This window comes from Sycon ciliatum, chromosome 10, assembly GCF_964019385.1.
Source record: "Sycon ciliatum chromosome 10, ocSycCili1.1, whole genome shotgun sequence".
In the NCBI taxonomy this organism is placed as follows: domain Eukaryota; kingdom Metazoa; phylum Porifera; class Calcarea; order Leucosolenida; family Sycettidae; genus Sycon; species Sycon ciliatum.
The window spans coordinates 7207900-7225879 of NC_088652.1; the positions used below are offsets into that span (position 1 = coordinate 7207900).

The window sequence follows — 17980 nt, forward strand, 5'->3', positions numbered from 1 at the left end:
TAACAACTTGTATTGACACGCGGCAAATGTGTGTGTGTGTGTGTGTGTGTGTGTGTGTGTGTGTGTGCGTGTGTGCGTGTGCGTGTGCGTGTGCGTGTGCGTGTGTGTGTGTGTGTGTGTGTGTGTGTGTGTGTGTACCTGCAATGTTGCAGAGCGTAACATTGAAGTTATCTACCTGTCACCCATGGACGTTGACCAGAATATGAAGGACTATAGCATGAACATACTGAAAGCCGCCACACTGTTTGAGGAACACCTTATCAAGCAGTACGATCCAGGTTAGTTTGCAGACCATACTGCAGGAGCATAGCTGGTCCCGCTTTGGGGGGGGGGGGGGGGGGGGGAGCGGGCTACGTACCTGATATTTCTCGTTAGGGCTGAAACGATCATTCAATAACTCCTAACGGTCAACCAATATCATTAACGATCGATGTATTGGTTTTATCGATTCTTGTCGGCTCTACTCGTGTACCTCGCACACCAGTTTATGAAGAAATTCCATGATACCTCTGGTATATTAGAAATTTGTGGCACCGCACTGTTGACATCGGTGGAACTCTGGCTGGTTTTATCGACATGAACTAGAGAATTTCATGTTGATTCTAGAGCAAAGAATCTTGTCATCACCCTCTGGCAACTGCTCTTTATCTCCAACCTCTCGCACAAGTAGACCAAAAAGACAAAGTCTTCACTCCCGATCTCTTTCAAAGCCACAAATCAATTTTACCGCGCTTGGAAGTACATAATTGTACTCGTATTCAATATCGGATGGAGTGCAAGGGCTAGAATACTGTCACTGATATGCATGCATAATTAAATCGTTAGCACTCGTTTTGAACACTAGCGATTATCGATTGCACTCTTAACGATCGATATGCGAGTTATCGGTATAATTGTTTCAGCTCTACTTCTCGCTACATGACCATGTTGTAGAATGAAGGAACATGATAGCCCCTGAATAGGCGCCCGCAGCCTTTCATCATTCCTTAATTATATATCACTCAGTCAATCAAAATGATGACAAGGGAAAGTGGAACGTGAGGCGATGTTGGTCACGCTGATATTGCTCGCATTGGATCCATTGCTGAGTAGGAGCATGCTTGGGGCGTCAGATCGACTGCACCATAGTTTAGTCAGGTGTTTGTTGGCAATCACTTATTACATTGAGCACAGACTGGTTAGAATTGACATGTTTGAGTTCCTTTTCAGCTACGGCAGTTACATTTAGTTGCCATTACCCCTACTGTGTAAAGCAAATACTGAACGAAGCTAGCTTGTGTAACGCTGTTCAAATTTTAAGACCCAGTCTTACCCACGAGCACGTACCATGTTTTCCGAAGTATAAGCCGCACTTTGAACACTCAAAATTCACCCAAAAATTGGGGGTGCGGCTTTTACACCAAAAAAAACAGTAACTATATACATTTGCCTACGATATGCCGCAATTCTGATATTTTATGATGTTCCCTTTTTTTCAGATACTGACCCTACGAATACGCAGCAATCTGAAGAAGATAGAAACGCACAGCAGAACGGAGACGAAAATGACTCAACCCCCAGACAATCGGAATCGTCAGAGACGACCGACGTGCACGGGGAGACCAACCAGGACGACGGCGACGAAAACGATGAGCAGGAAGAGGAGAGGAAGCCCGTCAAGCGGCACAAGCCCGGGCCGGCAGATGCCATGTTTCACTTTGCGCGCGACGAGATCACCCGACCGCCACCCAGCGTAACCGATACTATAGCTACCGTTCCAGCGACCACCGGACTATTCAAGTCGGTTGAAACGCGGATAAGATCGACTGTAGATGAAGATGAGAAATCTGACGATAGCAGTTTAGGGCCTTGGGACTTCGTTCAGCCCACGGTGAAGACGAAGTCGGATCGCAACCTCATGCAGAAAACCTGGGATCGCTTCAGCGTCATTGTGCCCAGCAATCTGAAAGCTTTCGAGGTGAGCTGGCAGGTTTTCTCGATGAAGTTGCCATCACGTGTGTGTGGGGGGGGGGGGGGGGAGGGGTGCGTTCATCGTTACATGGTTGGCTGTGTGTGTGTGTGTGTGTGTGTGTGTGTGTGTGTGTGTGTGTGTGTGCGTGTGCGTGTGTGCACATGTACGCATGCATGTACGTTGTGTGTGGGTGCATCTGCATCTGCATCATATTTACGAGAGTCACTTCTACACTTCTAGTCTGTCACTTTAAGAAACCGGCTGAGTTCAGACCAGGCTGATCATCGTCGTGGTAACATCTTTCGTGACAGAGGTGCAAAATGTGACTTTGCCCAGTCTCACTGTCATTGACTTTGGATGATTCGAAAACTGGAGTTTGGTGCACGTGTGTGCGTTTGTGCATGCACGTGTGTGAGCACGTGGATGTTTGTGTGTGTGTTTGTGTGTTTGTATGTTTGTACATGTATTTTGGTGTTCACTGCATTCTGCTTATCTCTGTGTTCAGATGAACAACTTCCCCCTCAGCATGTCCGTCATGTACAGTGCTTTCACTATGCGAAGGTCAGCGAAAAAAAACAATAGCTGGGAAAACCCCACGCAGCTGGGAAATCCCATTCAGTTGTGAGAACTCCACTCATTCGGGGGAAAATCCCACTCACCTATACTGCAGTGCAAATATCATTCTAGCAGTGATGTCACCCATGATGCATGCCATTGTTATACTACTATGTACCCTGATGGGCATTGTTAGGTGAAGTGCAGTGGGGAGGGGAGGTGGGAGGGGGACGGGGGGGGGGGGGGGGGGGGGGGGTAAAAACTATGATAAAGAGCACGAAGTATCAGTTATAATAGGCAGAGTATTGTTGGGTTCTTTCATCTGTACACTGTTCTTTGCCTTTGGTACCAGACAGCACTGCACTGGCCAATGGATCCGCACTCCTGGTGTTGGTGATGACACGTCACCTGCTGACTGGCTGCTGCATGACTGACTCGCTGCTTCTCTCTGAGGCACACAAGAACCGCATCGAACCAACCACTCACACACACGCACACACACACACGCACGCACACACACACGCACGCACACACACACACATTCACGCACGCACGCATGCACACACACACACACACACACACACACACACACACACACACACACACACACACACACACTCTCTCTCTCTTTTTCTTTCTTTCTTTTCTTGCGTTGATTTCCACAGGCTGCAATTGCTCACGGGCAGTTTTGAGGCATATATTGTGCCGGGTGTGCCGTGTATGGCTGATGTTCATCTGTCTGAAGTTCTAAGTAAGTGAGCTGGCCAGAATGTAATGATTACTGGAATGACAAGAGACTATAACATACAGCAGTGTGAATGTAGCACATCATGAAGGTGTGAGTACGACACATGCAGTGATGTGTAGAATGCAACTTATGACAGCTAGGTGGTGTAAGAACAACGCAGTCACTATCACTACACATCTACTCCCATTATCAGGTTGGGTGTATGCCATAATTTCCCTCTCTTTCTTCTCCTAACACTGTCTGTCCTATTTCTCTCCGAATGTACTGCATGTCCCCTTTAAAACATTTTCACTTTATGCACCCGTGTCTTCTCATTCTCGGTGAGTGTGAGTTTCATGTCCCCGTAACGCCGAGACCTCAGGTAGGCTGACTGCAACCAGCTTCACCATCACTATGCTCTAGTCATGCATTTTTTTGTCTTTGCCTGTAAGCTGTGATCGCACTAAAAAATAGACGTGCGTGCGTGTGTGTTCGTTGGTGTGTGGGGCTGTATGCGTGTGTTTATGCGTGCTCACATGCGTGTATGTGTGTGTGTGTATGTATATGGCTTGATCATGGTAATATGGATATTAGAGAGGTTAAGATGCACGTTAGTTCTGACGTGACGCGAAAGCTCAGCTCCTGTTATTTGGCTCGCGCGTCGAAAAACAACGCGAGTGACCTGCAGCTCACGTCGAAATTTGGAGTTTTACGCCAAATTTGACATGAAATTGCGCGTCACGTCGGAAATAACGTGCATCTTAACCTCTCAAATGTCGTGTGATGACTTTCTCCAAACTACCTTTGTCTAATCTTTCGAAAGCATGATACTCGGAGTTGCAGTAGAATGTTGGACCACCTTGACTGATAAACTTTTCTATGCACTCGCAGACTCCATTGCAGCCATTCACACATTACAGGGTACCTCACTTCAAACTCTCCAACTACGGCCTCTTCGCTGCATAAGTTCACTTCACTTCCAAAATAAATAAATAATATTAGATACAAATGGAATGCACCAAATTTTCGGGCATGGCCCATCTTCAGGATGAAAAAAACCTTGACTGATCTTGTCTGATTGCTCTAACCCTGTCTATACATGTATATCAGAGTTGCCGGTGCTGGCTCCGGAACCGTCGATGGTACTCCAGTACAACTCCAAGTCCGGCGGCAGAACGCTCTTTGAATACGCCAGCGTAAGTCCCCTGCCGGAGCGTGCACAGGCGTGGTCTACCTGTTCCCATTGCTGTGGGAGTTGAAAATATCATGAGTCGTATAAAGTTAATGTTAACCGTTTGGAAAATTTCCCCATTCAGTATGCAGAAAGTCTAACGACCGTGCCGTTACACGCCTCTTTCATTTCTCAAGGACAGCAGAGAGAAGAAGAGAGAGAGAGTGCCGTCTCCCTGCAAGTTACAAGTCCCCGATGTACATGTCCATGTCAGCTGCATTGCTGGAACCAGCGGCAGATCAGTCGGGCCCCGCCACCACTTTCCGCACATATGCGGGAATATAGTGGACTTTCGCACAAAAAAACCAAAAAAACCCAAAAAACTGTCTTGGAAAACCTGTAACTAAAGACCACCGTGACCAGCGACCAGCCTGTTACTACAGACCACTTCGCCAGGTCTCACATTCATATTACGGTTGTGCGGTACAAACCTCTAACTAAGGACCACCTGCCACTAAAGACCGCTTTCTCTGGCCTCAAGCCGGGGTGGTCTTTAGTCACAGGTTTTACTTTACATGACAGCTGCATTGCTGGAACCAATGGCAGAGCAGCCTGGCCCCGCCACCACTTCCCGCACATAGTCGGGAATATACTAGACTTTTGGTTGATAAATATGATGGTAAAGACACGCCTGGCAATATGGCGGTAAACCCCCGCCTGCCCACACACGCTCTCTGAGCTGCAAAGTATTTACCAACCATAAGTACAGGTGCAGTGGTGTCTTCAACTTCGTATAGTAGACTTTCAAAGCAGGGAGTGGTGCTTTCTTGCAGGTTTGCCGAGTCGAAGGTTCAATGGACTTCTCGTGTGCTCTGGATGGCAGTCGTGAGTCAGTCAAGTGTCAAGTAAAGTCGGCGGAATAGCGCGAGCTCCGGTGTGGGGAGCAAACCCTTTCTTACAAATCATCGCCGAAGTCGCAACCACTACTTCGTATAGTAGACTTTCATACAAAAAAAATACAAAACAAAATTGTCTTGTATGTGATTGTGTGTTCAGGTTGCCGTTGCCCCTGGCGACAAGAACATCTACACGGAACATCAGGTGTGTATCACTCACCACACCTTGTGACTAGCATACACGTGTCTACTTGTGACTAGCATACACGTGTCTACTTGTGATTGATTGACAACATGTAACAAGGTGGAGAGACCACCGTGTTCGGAAACAGTGACCTCACTACAACCATCCGCGGTTGGTGGAGCCCCGGTCTTTACGACCATCTGAACCGTACGGGTGTTAAGCCTGGTTCTGACACCCGTACGGTTCAGATGGTTGGCAGAGACCGGGCCTCTACCGACCACGGAGGTTGTAGTAAGATCACTGTTTCCGAACGCGGTGGTCTCCGCCTTGCTACATGCTGTCAACCAACGACATGTTTTCAACAAAACAAGGCTTATCTAATGCCATGTATCTACTTGTGCCCAATGCTGTAGACAGCAAGCTGTTTTGGCCATCTAGGCCTCATCACTACAGCTACGAGCTTTCAGTTAACCGGGCTAACGGCCATCGTGCAAAGGTGACACCCCTGGCATTTTAGAAGACAGCTCGTCGCTATGGTGCCAGAGTGCTCCAACTACAAAATGTAGAGAATCAATGCGGACATGCATCTTCATGTGTGTGTGCTGTGTGGAGAAAGCCTGTCTTTCTAGACTACCTGTTTTGAGAGGCGACCTGTTTTGAGAGGCCAGTCTTCTCAAGCCCCACGCCATGCTTTGTCATGTGGTACAACCTGCCTTGAGAGACTACCTCAGTACACAGAGGCGTGTAGCACGGCCGCTGGAGGTGCTCCGGCTAGAGGGTGGTCCGGGGTGTCCCCGTTTTGAAATTAGGGTGCAAAAATCCAGCATGCTGGGCACTTATTGCATTGTGTTAGAAAATGTGGTCCAAAGCCGGACCGGCCGCTATGCCCCTGACATATCTGAAAGACTGGTGTGCGTGCGTGGTTGCTTGTGTGTGTGTGTGTGTGGTATGTGTTGGCTTGTGTTCCCACCCACAGCTTGCGAAATCTCTTGCGAGACTGGTTGTACAGAACCCGTTTGTCACTCGCTGGCTTGTCAAAATCAATGACGAAGTGCAGGCTAGAGGCATAGGTATGTACAAAACATTGGAGATGGGAAGATTTTGCTGTTTAGTCAGCTCACAAGTCAGTAAAGTCAAAACCAGTCGATGTATTTCACTATTGACTGATGTGCCGATGCTAATACGGAGCAGTTCCACTCTGTGAGGTTTTTTCCCATTTGGATTGAGCTTCCGGTCAGCTGTGTTGCCTTGAGCAAAGATGGAGAAGCTGTTACGCCCCCCCCCCCCCCCAATCCTCCCGTCGGTATTTAGTTGATACATACACATACATGTTTACGTGGAACAGCACAATATCTGCTCAGGATCTGAATTGATATTGAGTAGGTGACTTTCTTGTTCCCATGGTTACAGTAAAGTTTTTAAAAAGAGTAGATGTTCGTCTCCGTTCCTGAGGGGAACTGATGACGGACGCTAGCAACGAAAACATCTCAGCATAATCTTGATATGGTGTGGCTACTGTGTGTAGCAAGAAGGACCTATGAGTGTGTGTGATCCCCGGTAGCCTAATCGGTAGGGCACTGTCCCGGAAAGACAGGGGTGCTGGGTTCGAATCCCGCTCATGGATCCTTTCTTGCAACATGTGTTCTCAGCATATCTGGATGTGTTGGCGTGTGTTGTTGCTATGGCTACTGTGTTCTCAGCATATCTGGATCTCCCGGGTAACCTGCCCAGCTATGCATGGCTAGTGCAAGAGGCGCGGCGTTTTGGTGACAAGTGGAGCAGACCGTGGGCTCAGGTACGATGGTATGGCCCTTGCACTGTGTGTGGATAGGCGCGTATCACCACCGCCTTTGGAGGTAGTCCGGGGATTTCCCCGTAAAAAATTTGAATTTTAATAGGGTGCAAAATCCTGCATTCTGGGCACTTTTGGCATTGTGTTAAAAAAAGTGGTCCGGCTTTTTCGGCTGGACCGGCTGCTACGCCCCTGGTGGAGGGGGCATAGGGGTGTGGGGTGAGCGTGTGTGTGTATTGTGTGTATATGTGTGTGTGGTGTGTGTGTGTATGTGTGTGTGTGTGTGTGTGTGTGTGTGTATGTGTGTATGGGGGAGGGGGTATAGGGGTGTGGGGTGAGTGTGTGCGTGTGTGTGTGTGTGTGTGTGTGTGTGTGTGTGTGTGTGTGTGTGTTTGTGTGTAGGTGTGTGTGTGTGGGGGGGGGGGGGGGGTTGCGATGGGTTCGACATTTGGTAATAATGAAGATGATCCCGGTTCCGCTTGTGTTCTGGACCTTGTGATGTGTGCACGTAATTATGTGTTCTTGGGCACATGTGTTTGTGCGTGCATGCGTACTACGCAATGGACAAGGACAAGGTCAAGGCATGTGTACGATAATCTGTTTGTGCGTGCATGCGTGTTCGGGTGTCTGCATGTGTGCGTATACGGCGCGCGTGTTTGTGCGTTCATGCCTATGTACACGAATGTTTGTGTCACAGGAGCAAGCCTTGAACCGTCTTGACATGGAGGTGTCAGATCTGCTGTCTCTGCATCTCAAGCCGGTTAGCCAGGCAATCTATCCTGATTTCAACTCCTTCATCGCGGCACTCTCCGTCCGAGGTGGGTTTGCATTTAATACTGTATTAAAGTCAACAAATATTCGCCGCATACTTATATTCGGCTATTTTCGGCCTGGTCATGTTAGGTCGAAAACTTGTTGCGGCCGAAATTTCGTTCTGCAAGGTTCAGTGCGACAGTGTATATAGGCAGCAGCAGTACAGGCCGAATATTTAATGCAGCCGAAATGTGTGTTTAACCCTGGGAGGCGGAAATTTTGTATGGGCTGAAAATCTGTACACTTACAGTAACATCGTGTTTGCCTTTCAACTCCTTTTTTTTTTTTTTTTTTTCCTTTCATTTCAAAGTACGGTGGAGCTCACTTAAGTAAAGACGTCCTCTTGCTTGGTGCGGACATTATCCGGAGCACGGGTGTGTTTATCCATACTGGAGTACACGTACACGTATGCTAGGATAGTAAGGGAGCATCTCATAAGTTCGCATTTATTTTGCAAACGTAACGCATTTCGAATAGACTTTACCCCCCCCCTACCTCCCCCCTCTATTCGAAAGTCTTATCGCACATTTTCTGTGTTTATCTACTGTATACTACATGTACATGTACACGTCCATGCCCCATGCTATGGTATGCTTATGTACATGATTGTACATGTACATGGATATGGATATGAATGTTTTGCTAGAGCGGTTGTGAATGGCATACAGTAGTACCGCATTTACTGAGTACAAGTACAATCAATGACATGTACACGCACATAAACATAGTTCCTCCACAACAACTGTACTGCTGTAAACGCTGGCCAGGCACATGTACACGGTTTGATCAGGCTGGTGTGACATTTGACACCTCTGAGTAGCCTGCATGCATGAAGTGCAAGGGTTAGCTGATCTGCAAACACAGGTAGATCTCCACCTAAACACACTCATTTGCTGCAGGGATCTAGCATGGTAGCAGATTGCACAGTTCCAGAAAATGTGCGAACAGTCATTTTTCTATTCGAAAAGGGCGCTACCCCCCTACCCCCGTTTCGAAATGCGTTACGTTTAGAAACAAAATGCGAACTTATGAGATACTCCCTAAATAGACATTCCTCCTATCCATCCGGGGTACATCTTCCCAGAGTACTGTAAATCAACTAATTTTCGCTGTCGATTTAATTTTGCTGATTTCGCCGCTGGGTACCAACCAGCCAAAGTAAATCGCAGGTCAACATTTGTCACAGAGGCAAATGATGCGTTACTGAGCCATGGATGGCTGCATGTGAGAGCAACAAATACCAATCGATTTCTTTTTGAAACCCCAATCGGCCAAAGTTAACCCTTTACCGGTCTACCATAAGCGTACCGATACTATAGTATCGGTACGTTTGGCCCTCATTTTTTTGGGGTCTTGTTGCTAGGAGACAGCTAAAATGGCGCTCTACGCGTAGCTGAGGTCCAAGGCTTTCTGACGATGTGCAAAACAACCATGCTTACCATACAAATTTTTGCCGTATCGATCGTCTGAAGTTTGTTGAAATTGGAAAAGACGACCGTCCGCCATGCGCGCATTTCAAGAATGCGAGTGCATCTCTTGGGGCCGTGTTTGACAAGCGTTCTGAGAGCAGTAACATCACCAGTCCAGGCTGGATGTCCCGGGAGGTTTTGCAGTGTAATGTGTTGAGAAAAAGAGCTCCGTTGAGTCCTGCTAGTTCAAAAATATATCGTCCACGAATGAAGAAACAAAATTCTCCAAACAGAGAGGAAGCCTTCTTGCTGCCGACACGGCGACAGCGACTGTCACAAGGACTCGTCAGGTGCGATCAGCTGATTCGCCTGGCCGTGAGAATCACGGCATGCGTAAGCTCGCGCCTGAGTACTCATCTGAGCGAGAGTGAATCTGACGCGAGCAGCGCTGAGATGAACAAACCGAAACTGCGATATCGTGGAATGGGAATTGCTGCTGCTGGCGTATCGCCGATGGCGAGGTGTTGGTGTTCAATGGCGGTATTGTAGAGAGCCTACATTTCTTGTAAAGACGTAGCCCTTACCTGATTGTTTATCGTACGACTTCAGCTCCATCACGAACTTGGTATGCCCTTCGTGCTGTGATATTCGTGTATTTCATTCGCAATTGTATTCTCTCTCAACTTGAAGGGCTACCATGGGCCCTATCCTTGCCTGGACCTAGTCATATTTGAATTTTCTGGACGCGTTCAGGCATACAGATTTTGAAAATATATGGTTTACCCATACCTACATCACATGGTTCTTGAGTTATTGCTGGTTGTGTGTACATGTATTTGCGTGACCACCCCTCACATACATTGAGTTAGACCGGCAAAGGGTTAAATGACGGCCAAAATTTTCATTTCGAGATCGGCCAAAGTTTCTCACCGGCCAAAGTTTCTCACCGGCCAAAGTTTCTCACCGGCCAAAGTTTCTCACCGGCCAAAGTTTCTCACCGGCCAAAGTTTCTCACCGGCCAAAGTTTCTCACCGGCCAAAGTTTCTCACCGGCCAAAGTTTCTCACCGGCCAAAGTTTCTCACCGGCCAAAGTTTCTCACCGGCCAAAGTTTCTCACCGGCCAAAGTTTCTCACCGGCCAAAGTTTCTCACCGGCCAAAGTTTCTCACCGGCCAAAGTTTCTCACCGGCCAAAGTTTCTCACCGGCCAAAGTTTCTCACCGGCCAAAGTTTCTCACCGGCCAAAGTTTCTCACCGGCCAAAGTTTCTCACCGGCCAAAGTTTCTCACCGGCCAAAGTTTCTCACCGGCCAAAGTTTCTCACCGGCCAAAGTTTCTCACCGGCCAAAGTTTCTCACCGGCCAAAGTTTCTCACCGGCCAAAGTTTCTCACCGGCCAAAGTTTCTCACCGGCCAAAGTTTCTCACCGGCCAAAGTTTCTCACCGGCCAAAGTTTCTCACCGGCCAAAGTTTCTCACCGGCCAAAGTTTCTCACCGGCCAAAGTTTCTCACCGGCCAAAGTTTCTCACCGGCCAAAGTTTCTCACCGGCCAAAGTTTCTCACCGGCCAAAGTTTCTCACCGGCCAAAGTTTCTCACCGGCCAAAGTTTCTCACCGGCCAAAATTTCTCACCGGCCAAAGTTTCTCACCGGCCAAAGTTTCTCACCGGCCAAAGTTTCTCACCGGCCAAAATTTCTCACCGGCCAAAATTTCTTGATTTACAGTACTTACTGTATGTAGAATGTTCCTTAGTCACATGGTGGCTTTAAAGTCTAGAAACAATATTATTGAAACCCGGTGTCCTCACACAGGTTGCTCTCTCTCTCTCTCTCTCTTGCTTGCCCTTCCCCGTGTTAGGTGGCGTCATCGAAGCCACTCCCACGTCGTCCACTGTAACCACGGTCACGGCAGACATGTTGCTAACGCCGACGGGCCTGGTGGAGATCCATTGTACGACGGATCAGGTACGGACAACAGGACAGCGCTTGTGTGCAGGAGATGCGATATTCCAAGACGTCGCATCCTTTTTTACCGTACACCTAATACAGACCTTGGGACGTGAAAAGGCGTTTGGTGATCGTGTTCACCAACTACATGTCGTCTCTACTCAGAGAGCATGTTGCACGTGAGACCGTCCATGCCAGGCTGGTCGCCAGTCACAGAGCACGTTGCACGTGAGACCGTCCATGCCAGGCTGGTCGCCAGTCACAGAGCACGTTGCACGTGAGACCGTCCATGCCAGGCTGGTCACCAGTCACAGAGCACGTTGCACGTGAGACCGTCCATGCCAGGCTGGTCGCCAGTCACAGAGCACGTTGCATGTGAGACCGTCCATGCCAGGCTGGTCGCCAGTCACAGAGCACGTTGCATGTGAGACCGTCCATGCCAGGCTGGTCGCCAGTCACAGAGCACGTTGCATGTGAGACCGTCCATGCCAGGCTGGTCGCTATTCACGGTAGTCTTTAGTTGCGGTGGCTTACTGGACTGGTGCATCTTGCTCACCATGAGGCCGCGATCCCAGGTCGGCTGAGTGCACTGCATGCGATATAGGTCTCACCACCCTGCTGCTCCTCACTTATAATACGATTGGAGCTAACAAGTAGAAGAGGATGAAGAGTATGTTGTGAGGGATTCACCCAATAGGCGATCATCAGATATTCAAGAGTGGAGCTATGATCATAACGTGTGTGAGCCCTCGTTTCTACGTTCATTTGCTGTGTTATGTCGATTGATGTTGCGTACAGATCCTTTCGGCTCCGTACGTCTGCACTGGTTACAGCTTACCGCAGACGTCCATAGCGCCGCACACGCTGTACACACTGTGTATGTGTGTGGGCGAGGCACTGCTGCGACAGAAGGGCATGATGGGATACGTCAGCGTGGACTTTGTCACGTCCGTCGACCAAGATACGGTTAGTTGGGAAACCAGGGAGACAGGCAGATTGACGTACGGACAGGAGAGACGGACTGATTGACAGGCGGACACACAGACAGACAGACATACGGATGGACATACGGACGGACATACGGACAGACAGATCGACTGGTAGTTAGACGGACAGATGGATGGACAGACGTGTAGAGATCAAGCAAGTGCTCATTCCCCAATCAATGACACGCCAGGAATGGTCCAGCTAGAACAGCCTATCGACTGTTGTGTCAGATAGACAGACAGAGCGGCAGACAGACCCAAAGACAGCCTAGACACACGAACGGACACACAGGCAAACAGACAGACAGGGTGTGTGGATGGCAGATAGCTTGACTTGTCCATGCCTTTTCCATAATGTTTAACTAGCCATTGTGTTGTTTACTGGTGTAGGCTGATAGTGACTTGATACTACATGGCCACTATGACTCCTACTTCGAAGTATTTGTATGTACACGTTTATCTAGTTTATCTGTATCTAGGACGAAACAATTCTGTCCGCAGATTCAGTATCTACATGTTTACTAAGAATGAGAGGAAACCTCTTTTATAGTATAATTACATGTATGGCAAGAAAAAACGAGTTTTGTTTGACGTTTTGTTCATGCGTTTGTTTTGCACCTACTGATGATATTCCCTCCAGGACGAGCAAGTAATTTGGGGCACGGATCTTAAGTTTCACTACGGCAATAGTCTGTCCTTGTCCAAGCTAGCTATGGCCATGTCCGCCACGGTGTTCAACCCGCGAACTGGCTGCCTGAGACTGAAGAAACCCGCGCCAGTCAAGAGGGTAAGGAGCGCATGGCATGCGTGCATGTGCGGGTGGGTGTGTTTTGTGTGTTTTGTGTGTGTGTATGTGTGTTTGTGCGTGTGTGTGTGTGTGTGTGTGTGTGTGTGTGTGTGTGTGTGTGTGTGTGTGTGTGTGTAAAGAAAATGGAAAATAGGGATTCACTCTCCAGAAAAAGCCACTTCAATCAGCTGTGTGGTGGATACCAGGCTAGAATTAGTGGCGGTCAGTTCATCAGCCTTGCAAGCTGTTGAATGGTGTAATCCCAGCACAAGTTGCTATGTCTAACATAGCTGTTCGCTTTCATCCCTTCCGCAATGGGCATGTCTGAGTCTGAGTGTGTGTGTGTGTGTGTGCGTGTGTGCGTGTGTGCGCTCGCGTATGCATGTATGCCCGTACGTGCGTGTCTATGTGTACAAGTTTTAATATTTCTACTTTTTTCTTCACACATTTCCTAGCGTGCATTGAGCATGCTCGGCTTTGATCAGCCGTTGCAAATGATTTTGAAGGTGTATAGTAGCATCTTGCCCGGCAGATTCGGAGTACAGACAAATACTTTCAGGCGTTTGCTTGCATTCGTATTCAGCCATGGCACGACTGCAAGAAAAGGTAGGTTTGAAGTGAATGTGGCGGCGCTTGTCCAAATTCCATGTTCCGTGGAGATGTATTTGTTTAAAGTGGAGACGGTTCACAGTGTGAACAGCTTGCCATAATATCGCTTTCTCTGGCATTTCACACAGTTTGTGTTCTCGCCTTTTCTCTCCTTGCGATCACAGGACGTTTTTGGCCCAACCGCCGTGGACCAGGGCAACATCATGCTAGTACCGAGTGACACCACGCCGATGCGCTACGTCGTGATGAGCAACTTGCTGCGCAATAGCAACATGGTACTCACCCAATACTCCGTGTTCTTTCAGATGTGCAAGGGACATCGCATCGGCTACAAGGTCGAGGTACGGGAATGACATAACTGGTACACTGAACGCTGTAGACAGCAAGCTGTTTCGGCCACAGAGCTACCGGCCATGGTGCAAATGAGGCACCACAGACATTTTAAAAGATAGCTCGTCGCTCTAGCGCCAGAGTGCTCAAACTTCGAAAAGTAGCAGGCATTGCGTAATGCAGCAGCACTAGAGCAGCCTACCAGGAGTGCTCGAGAAGACGAATTTCGAGGAGCACAATACCCAATGCTGTGGACAACAAGCTGTTCAGGGCTTAACTAGTATACAATGTAAAGAAGGACCTCCCGGGTTGGGGGGGGGGGGAGGGCGGGGGGGGGGGGGGGTCTCATTTTTCACTCATTCATTCATACTTGATTTGCAGCATTCTCCGAAAGCTTGTGATCGGCAACTTTGCCTAGTGTCTGTCCGAAAGTCCTTATGTGTGTGTGTGTGTGTGTGTGTGTGTGTGTGTGTGTGTGTGTGTGTGTGTGTGTGTGTGTGTGTGTGTGCGTGCGTGTGTGTATGTGCGTGTGTGTGTCTGTGCGTGTGTGTGTGTCTGTGTGTTTTCATGCCTCACAGCAAGGAACCGGTACAGTGCTACAACTCACAGACTCAGTCAAGCGTCACGCAATGGGCATGATGTGAGTGTGATAGGCAGGGAGTAGTGAAATACTGGTATATTAGTACTCCATGATGATAAGCATACGTGTTGGTGACACCCGGTCATTGTCACGCCAAGAATTTTGCCAAAATGTCTCTTAGAACAGAGGCGTAGCCGAGGGTGAACTTGTTTTGGTTCCACGTTAAATAGATTCTGAGCACCAGGTAACTGCTGACAGTAAAAAGACAGTTTTTGTTACAAATTAGCGCAGCAGGGTGGTTCCTGTATAAGCCCCTAGCCGGTAGACATTATGTCCTTTTCAGACCAGACCAAAAGTCCATTGGACTCTGCTACATCATGGATACATTGATATCACCTCCTGGGTGCTTCTTCTCGTTGGTGCCATACCACCATATATGGCATACAACTGCAATTTCTGTCGACTCTAAGAGCTGAGCTTATCAAATTGCTGCTCATTTTGTTTGAAGCTCGCATGTAGCGTGACGTTCTGATTTGCAAAAAAAGCTCCTGGTCTGTCTTCTCTGTGAGAGCACTGTACCACCTGGTATTCGGCACTTCCTGTGAGTTGGACCAAGGAACTACAAGTTACGCTATAATGTCCACTAACACCACCAGTTACTGAACAATCAGCTCCTGCGATAACATTGCACTACACTGACCGACGGTACTGACGTTCTACAACTAACTGGCTAACAGCTCTAGCACATCTTGGATGCGCACTCCAACCGCCTTCCAACTTGGAAGGTCTAAGTTATAGAAATCACATAAGGAGGGAAAGGTGAGCGCAGCCAAGATAATTTATATCTATAACTTAGAACCTTCCAAGTTGGAAGGCTGTTAGAGTGCGCATTCAAGATGTGCTAGAGCTGTTAGCCAGTTAGTCGAAGAACGTCAGTCCCGTCGGTCAGTGTCGAGCTATGTTATCGCATGAGCTGATTGTTTAGTAACTGGTGATGTTAGTGGAAATAGCATAACTTGTAGTTCCTTTGGTCCTTTCTCTTTTGTATAAATTAAACCTTGGCTCTCCATCCGAGTCCATTCATTTGAGTTTAAGAATCATTCCGCCCGCGGTACAGTGACGATGTACGTCACATGCGTCTTGCAAGGTTCTCATGTGATGAGTGATGGCAGTGTAGCGGGTATCGTATTTTCTAGAGTGCGAGCTGCACTTTAAACACTCATAATATATTATTCTTTTCTTTTTTAAAGTCGGTGCGGTGCGGCTTATGCTGCGATGGCCAAATGAGCTGTGATAGTTGTACAGAGTAACTGTCTGGTTCTCGTGACAACAAATATCTCGGTGCGGATTGTACTGCAGTGTGGCGTATACTGTAATTTCACAAATTTTCGTGTGGAATTTAATTTCGTCCTTTTCGTCCAAGGAGCTTTTGGACTACTGAATGCCGGAGCAATGTCGATTTGTCCAGTTCTTCAATACACTCTTGTGATCCATGGACGAAATTTACAGCCGGACGCACTCCCTTTCTTTAGAGTTGGACGAAATTATTGACCGACGAAATTTTCTGCCTTTACAGTACTGTAAAATCACAATTTTTTGGTGTACTTTTATTTTCGGTACTCTCGGTGCGTCTGTTTCACACCTAAAATTTCAATACACCGAACAAACACTAACACACATAATCCAATAGGGAACTGCTTCTCTGTACCTAAAGCTTCTGTTCACCTAACCTGGCCTTTTGCCCTCATACTGAAAATATTGAGCACCGAAAATTTCTGAAATTAGAGTACTCAGGAAAATTCCTGTACCTCGCAGACTGTACTGGTGTACATCATGATGGTACATGTGTGATGTTATTCTCATTGTGATACTAGCTGTATTGACGAGACACTGCCGGGTGCACTGAAGATGTTCACCAGCAACCTCAGCACTATACACCAGGAGATTGCGCCTCGCGGCCGAGACGGTCGCCAGAACTTCACTGTAAGCGAGTGTGTGCGTGTGTGTGCGTGTGTGTTTGTGTGTGTGTGCGCGTGTGTGTGTGTGTGTGTGTGTGTGTGTGTGTATACGTGTGCGTGTGCGTGCGTGTGTGTGTGTGCGTGAGCGTGCGTGAGAGTGCGTGCGCGTGTGCGTGCGTGCGCGTGCGTGCATGTGCGTGCGTGGGTGTGTGTGTGTGTGTGTGTGTGTGTGTGTGTGTGTGTGTGTGTGTGTGTGTGTGCTGGAGCTGTTCTATTATTCATCTGGGCCTACATCACATGGGCGTGTTGCTTGATCTTGGTGTACGTTGTGTTCGTGTTTAATGGCCTGAGCCGTGTGATATCTGGCTGGGCCGGGGTGTACACCAGGATATGCCAGGCATCGTCTAACGTCTTGTGCTAGCATATTGTATGCCGGCATGCGACAAAGATGGTAGGCACCACCTGCCCTCGGCCCAGCAGTCCACAGCTATTGCACCCCGGGGGCCTGCAGCCCCCTACCATCGCACTCCAGGTACTCCACACGCGATTCCATGCCGCTCTGATTGCATACTGCTCTGATTGCCTACTGCTCTGATTGCCTACTGCTCTTGGTGTCTATGTAGGCCATGATCAATGCACTGGAAGCTATCATCAGCGAGACTGATGCAAATGAGGCAGAGGAACACGGAGCAGAGGAACACGACTAGACACAACGAGCAGACAAGTGTGCCTAGAGCAATGTGTCGGCAATCCTCGTGGACACACTTCCGTTGTCGGTTTTTTTTCTCCAAGATTTCGGATGTTTAAAGTAGCCAAGAGCATTCTGAAGACATTGTAATATCCGTGTATGCGTTGCCTTGACGACTGCATTGTGTTCCCTGTGTACCCGTAGTCCCCTGCTGTATATAGCATTGTCCAGCTATATGTGTGTACTGCGTATTCTCCATCCCACATGGACAGCTCTGTATTCTACACATGCAGCTGCCTTGATACGCTTGATTGCAAGACCAGGACCACTTAGAGTTAGAGTATCAGTTTGTTGACTCGGGCCAATTCTCCTGTACATGTACTTCTCCATGGACTACGGTATAGAAGGAAATTTTCGGGCGGAAATATTTTCGGTTTCGACCTTTCGTGCGGATTATAATTATTTTCGCACAGTGCTAGCTATGCTGCATTCTAAATACACGTGTTCGCAAGCAGTGTGCACGCTATACTCGTAGTGTACATATTTTCACATGAACAAATTTTAGTACGGAATTAATTTTAGTACAAAAGAGGCTGTGTACGA

General features: G+C 48.1%; 1 protein-coding gene across 1 annotated transcript in view; it reads left to right on the top strand.

Annotated features, from left to right (window-relative positions):
* The window catches only part of LOC135826415 (IQ domain-containing protein H-like), a 39034-nt gene extending 21264 nt beyond the window's left edge, over positions 1–17770 (top strand). The window contains exons 20-35 of the mRNA XM_065339029.1: positions 153–278; positions 1479–1957; positions 2457–2512; positions 3172–3257; positions 4344–4429; positions 5461–5505; positions 6461–6554; positions 7185–7279; positions 7974–8094; positions 11351–11457; positions 12238–12405; positions 13066–13212; positions 13986–14162; positions 14730–14791; positions 16606–16714; positions 17313–17770. Of these exons, the coding sequence (XP_065195101.1) occupies positions 153–278; positions 1479–1957; positions 2457–2512; positions 3172–3257; positions 4344–4429; positions 5461–5505; positions 6461–6554; positions 7185–7279; positions 7974–8094; positions 11351–11457; positions 12238–12405; positions 13066–13212; positions 13986–14162; positions 14730–14791; positions 16606–16714; positions 17313–17396 (2042 nt within the window). The 3' untranslated portion in view covers positions 17397–17770. The remainder of the gene's footprint in view (positions 1–152; positions 279–1478; positions 1958–2456; positions 2513–3171; positions 3258–4343; positions 4430–5460; positions 5506–6460; positions 6555–7184; positions 7280–7973; positions 8095–11350; positions 11458–12237; positions 12406–13065; positions 13213–13985; positions 14163–14729; positions 14792–16605; positions 16715–17312) is intronic.
* Positions 17771–17980: the final 210 nt, after the last annotated feature.